Genomic DNA, 6,000 nt, shown 5'->3' with positions numbered 1-6,000 from the left:
CTGAGGTGAGTGGATTGCCTGAGCCCGCGGATTCGAGACCCACCTGGGCAACTTGGCGAGACCTCATCTCTGCAATAAATCAAAAAATCAGCCGGGCATGGTAGCGCGTGCCTGCAATTCCGGCTACTTGGAAGGCTGAAGCGGAAGGATCGCTGGAGCCCAGCGGGTCAAGGTTGCAGTGGCTGGGAGTGGCCACTGCACTCCAGTCTGGGCGACAGAGTGAGACTCCAACTCAAAAAAAAAAAAAAAAAAGACCAGCCTGGGGCAGCATAGCAAGACCTCGTTTCTACAAAAAAAAAAAAAAGAGTAATTAATTTTTAAAAAGAAATTAGCTGGGTGTGGTGGTGCATACCTGTAGTTCTAGCTACCTGGGAGGCTGAGGCAGAAGGATCACCTGAGCCTGGGAGGTTCAGGCTGTGGTGATCCCTGATCCTGCTTCTTCACTCCAGTCTGGGAAACACAGTGAGGCTCCAACTACAAAAAAAAAACAAACAAAAAAAAAAAAAAAGAAAAGAAAACAAAAGATGCAAAATGTAAGATTGTAAAATGTATCATAATTTTTTTGTATAGCTAAGAAAGAAACAGATACCTGCTAATTAAACTCTAACACAAGTTTTTTTTCTTATAGTCAGTCTGAAAATGCTCGTTCAGACAACATTTTTTTTTAGACATATCACTCTTCTGCATACATAAAGAGGGAACCGTAGGGCCAGGTTATTCCTAAAACTTTTTTATATGCAGAGTCTGAGTCTCCTGAGTTTCTTTATAATCCGCAGGCAGCAATATCTATGCTTCTTCACATGATGCTGTTCTCTGTGCCATCAGGCACGATGGGTGTGTGTAGAATGTCAATGTCAAATCCTGGTGTGCCCTTTCTGGACATATTGTCAACAATGACCTGGGAGCCCACATGGGTGGTGCCAAGCGGGTACACATCTCAATTAAAATACCTGGTGAACAGCTACAATAGGCACGTACCAGCAATGGCTACATCTTCATGAATGTCACCAGGCCAGCAGCAACTGTAAGACGCATTCCAACTTGAGGAACATTTAAGTATAAAAGAATGAGCATCTCGGCCGGGCTCAGTGGCTCACACCTGTAATCCCGGAAATTTGGGAGACCAAGGTGGGAGGATTGCTTGAGTCTAGGAGTTTGATACCAGCCAAGGCAACACAGTGAGAGCTTGTTTCTACAAAAAAAAAAAAATCAAAAAAAGTAACCAGGCATGGCAATTCACGCCTGTAGTCCCAGCTATTTGGGAGGCTGAGGAGGAAGGATCGTCTAAGCCCAAAAGATTGAGGCTGTGGTGATTGTGCCACTGCATTCCAGCCTGAGTGATAGAGTGAGAGAAATGAAAGGAAGAAAGAAAGAAAAGGAAAAAAAAGAATGCATCTTAGAATCCATGAAATTGGTAGCAAAAGGTTTATACTTGTGTCTTTTTGGAGAGTGGAAACTTATCAAGCATTATTGAAAAACTTGACCTCATCCTATTAATGAGAAGGTACATGGTAAATGCTGGCCTTTTCCAAGAACTTGACAATTCCTCCAAGCAGGATATATTGGAGGGTCAGAGGAGACCAGAGGTGATAGTCAGCCTCAGGAGGGTGTTCCATGGTGTGTTTTATATTCACCCAAAGTGTCTTCCCCTTAAATAGGAGTCATTTATTTGTGTGATGGCAGTGTTATTCCCTGTTCAAGTACAAATACCCGTAAAAAGGTCATTCAGTGCTTCTCCTGCCTGGTTAATGATTTCTCCCTTCTGGAGTGAATATGGCCAGAGGTTTATTTAAAGGAGCCGACCTTTTAAAAAGAAAAATCTCTGCATGTTTCAACAGCATAAAACTTAGCTCCTAAAAGATCACATATTGTAAGATTCTATTTACGTGAAATGTCCAGAATAGGCAAATCTGTAGAGACAGAAAGTAGCATTTTGGTTGCCAGGGCCTGGAGGTGGGTGACAATGGAGAGTGACTGCTAGCAGTGACAGAGTTTCTTCTTGGAGAAACAAATCTATTCTAAAATAGAGTGTGGTGATGGTTGCGCAACCCTGTAAATATACTAAAAACATTGAATTGTACACTGTAGTCGGGTTGGTGGTGCGTGCTTGTAGTTCCAGCTATTTGGGAGGCTGAGGTGGGAGGATTGCTTGAATCCAGTAGTTCTGGGCTGTCCACTATGTAGATTGGGTGTTCACACTAAGTTTGGCATCAACATGGTGACCTCACAGGAGAGGGGACCACTGGGTTGCCTAAGGAGGGGTGAACCGGCCCAGGTCAGAATTCTACATTTTAAATGGGTGAATTGTGGGAAGGGTATTGCTTTTCGCACCAGCACGAAGCCAAAAGAATCCCAAGTGGAGACATCATAAGTTGAAGACCGTTTGTGCTTTGAAATAATGAAAGACAAAAATCAAAAAGATGGTAAAGGAAGAACCTTCTATTAGTCCTTATTTTATCAGCCTCTCATCTGACAATCAGAAGCATCAACACCAACTCCCACAAGTATAGAGTAATACCCACTGAGGCAGGAACACCTCCCCTCACACCCCTGTTCCCGGGGGCTGCTGCTTACCTGGGCTGCCCACTCTGGAATCTTGACTGCCATTGGCCGTTGGGTTCATAAAGGGCAGCTTTCTTTCTTTGACTTCTAGATCCTTTCTTTCTTTCGCTTCTAGACATATTTTAAAACGCAGAGCTTTTCGTAGACCCACAAAATAAGTTGAGATTGACTGCCTCCATACTCTGCCAAATAACAATATGAGTGAGCTTAAAGAGGTAACCCAATTAAAAGCTATGTGTACCAAACATATAAAAATATACAGAACAGTCTGGTGTGAACCTTTAATCCCTCCTTATCAAGGATTTCATTTGATTCTTTTTGTTTTGTTTTGTTTTGTTGTTTCAAGTTGGAGTCTCACTCTGTCGCCCAGCCTGAAGTGCAGTGGCACAATCACAGCTCACCACAGCCTCGGTCTTTTGGGCTCAGGTGATCCTTCTGTCTCAGCCACCCAAGTAGAGGGATTACGGACTACTACCACCACCTCCAGCTAATTTTTTGAGTTTTTGTAGAGACGAGATCTCGCTATGTTGCCTAAGCTGGTCTCGAACTCCTGGGATCAAGTGATTCTCCCACCACAGCCTCCCAAAGTGCTGGGATTACAGCGTGAGCCACTGAGCCTGGCCTCATTTGATTCTTAGCCAATTTCATGGAGGTCACTGTGTCTGTGTTGGCCTCTTAGGATCTTCCCTTCTTTTCTGAGTTATTTTCCATCAAGAATCTCCTCCTGGGCCCCAAGCTGTCCCTCATCCATGCTTGTTGCCATCAAAGTGGTTATTTCTTTGCATGAAGGCTTTCTGTTAATTTTCTCTCTCCATCTGCAGTTGCCCAAAGTGCTCCCTTTAAGAACAGAACCTCCGTCAACTGTGTTTCTGTCGTGGCCAGATATGTATCGTGTGGAGCAGAAGGCGCGTTTTCCCTCCGTCAACACACACGCTGCTAGTGCCTGCAGCGGCCACCTGTTACCCAGGAAATTCTCTCTCTGCCTTTCTCTCTCAGTTGAGCCGTTGCTGTGTTGAGCTGTCCTTGCAAGCTCTCAGAGAAGCAAGGAGGATGTTTGTAACATCTAGTTTTAGTATTATCTTAAAGAAAATCTCCTATCTTGCCCAGAAGTCATGGCTGATAAGAACACCCCAGTTTTGCCGATCAACCCTTCCCTGTGTGGGCTGGGCTTACCTTCTGTTTTTAGTACAAGCATATTTGCCCTCCTGGATCGGTAACCTCCTATCTTAACAGGACACACACACACACATACACACACACACACACACACACACACACACACACACACACACACTCTACTTCTGGAATTATTCCATTTAAAGAAAAAACTGAGGGGCCGTACATGGTGGTTCATGCCTAGCGCTTTGGGATGCTGAGGCAAGAGAATTACTTGAGCTCTGGAGTTCAAGACCAGTCTGGGCAACATAATGAGACCGCATCTCTACAAAATATCAAAAAGATTAGCCAAGTGTGATGGCGTGTTCCAATAATCCCAGCTACTTGGGGGGCTGAGGCAGAAGGATCACCAGAGCCCAGGACGGCATGGCTGCGGTGAGCAGTGATTATGCCACCGCACTCCAGACTGAGTGACAGAGTGAGAACATGACTGAAAAAAAAGAACAAGGAAAAGCTGAAGGGCCCTGGGAGGACCCACTTGGTCACTCAGCTCAGCTCTCTTAGCCCTGACCATGTATCTGAGCTATTTCCTTTTTTGATCAATTGATACTTGCTAATATAATGTTATAGACAAAGACACACACATAATTAATTCAAACAATAAATATTCTTGTTCCTCTCTGCCCTCATGATGGATAATTAAGAATTTGTACTTATTTTTTATGGGTAAAGATACATAAAGGACTATTATAAAAGTATCTTGCTTTCTAGTTCCAAGTGTCACTCACTGAACACTCCTTTCCTTTCAAAACATTTGGATAGCCTGGCTAGTTCACACTACGTGATATTTTCAGTTGCCTGCCACTTTAACAAAATGAAAGGAATTCAAGTCAGTTATTTTCTATAAATGCATTTTTCATAAACTAGGAAGGAATCCCCAGCTCTCAAAAAATCCCAGATGTTTGCACATTTTATCTAAAACAGTTGCACAATGATAAAACCATTTTTGTCACTCATTTTGTCAGATCAAATGACTTCTTTATTGTTGCTGGTGATTGAACTAGAGCAGCCTTGGCAACACCATTATTGACAAGATCTCTCATAAACACCAGTCCAGGAAAGATGAGTTGGAGTCTCACTCCATCTCCCCAGTGGCACAGTCATGGCCATCCCAGCGTCAACCTGCTGGGCTCCAACGATCCCTCCGTCTCAGCCCTCAAAGTAGTCAGAACTACACACCCGGCTAATTTTTTTATTTTTCTTGTACAGACATGGTCTCGCCAAAGTTGCCCGGGCTGGTCTCAAACCCGTGGGCTCAGGCAATCCACTTGCCTCGGCCTTCCAGTGCTGGGATTACAGGCTGAGCCACCAAGCCCGACCAAAGTGCTGAATTCTGAAGGACAGGCTTGCTCTGTGTTTATCTCCACCAGTATCTTCCATCTGCAGTTAAGCAAGGGAAAGGGCAGGGAGGCATTTGCTAAGTAGGGGGAGTATGTGGGGTATACGAACTTAGCAGAGAGGCTTGGGGAAGTCCTTAAACCCATGACAGCAGCGAGAGGGTATTGTGAAAGAAGCAATGAGGCCTCCAGATCGAATACTGGAAAATTCCAGCATTTAAAGACTGTGCTGTAGCCGGGCTTGGTGGCTCAGCCTGTAATCCCGCGCCTTTGGGAGGCTGAGGTGAGTGGATTGCCTGAGCCCATGGGTTCAAGACCCGCCTGGGCAACTTGGCGAGACCTCATCTCTACAATAAATCAAAAAATCAGCCAGGCATGGTAGCGCGTGCCTGTAGTTTCAGCTACTCGGAAGGCTGAGGCAGAAGGATTGCTGAAGCCCAGTGGTTCGAGGCTGCAGTGACTGAGAGCGGCCACTGCACTCTAGTCTGGGTGAGACCCCAATTAAAAAAAAAAGAGAAAGAAAAAGAAAAAAAATTCTGTGCTGTGAAGGAGAAGCCAGCAAAGAAGCCTGAGGAGGAATAGCTGAAGAAACAGGAGGGAGCATGGGGGAATGTGGGGATGGAAAGTCAGGCAGGAGAACGTCTGGAGTGGCTGGAGTGTGGAAATAGATGATCCACTGTAAAAGAGTGGTAGAATCTAAAGTCCTCTGGAAGCTTGAGAGAACTCAAGTTCAGGTGGTTTGGGGGTTTTTTTCTTATTTTTCTTTTTTTGAGTTGGAGTGCACTCTTGTCATCCTGGAGACTGGAGTGCAGTGGCATGCTCATGGCCACTGCAGACTCGACCTGCTGTGCTTAGGCAATCTTTCTGCCTCAGCCATCCAAGTAGCTGGAACGACAGACACACACCACCACACCTGGCTAGTTTT

At 45.0% G+C, this 6,000-nt stretch overlaps 1 protein-coding gene across 1 annotated transcript in view; it reads right to left on the bottom strand.

The window, feature by feature from the left end:
* LOC103262556 overlaps window positions 1-6,000 on the bottom strand; it is a 73,757-nt gene that overhangs the window by 21,913 nt on the left and 45,844 nt on the right. Inside the window, exon 3 of the mRNA XM_021713436.1 lies at window positions 2,575-2,744. Coding sequence (XP_021569111.1) covers window positions 2,575-2,744 — 170 coding nt within the window. The remainder of the gene's footprint in view (window positions 1-2,574; window positions 2,745-6,000) is intronic.

This window comes from Carlito syrichta, unplaced genomic scaffold (assembly GCF_000164805.1).
Source record: "Carlito syrichta isolate Samal-C Ts95f unplaced genomic scaffold, Tarsius_syrichta-2.0.1 Scaffold304553, whole genome shotgun sequence".
In the NCBI taxonomy this organism is placed as follows: Eukaryota; Metazoa; Chordata; class Mammalia; order Primates; family Tarsiidae; genus Carlito; species Carlito syrichta.
This window is presented reverse-complemented; position numbering and strand designations above follow the sequence as displayed.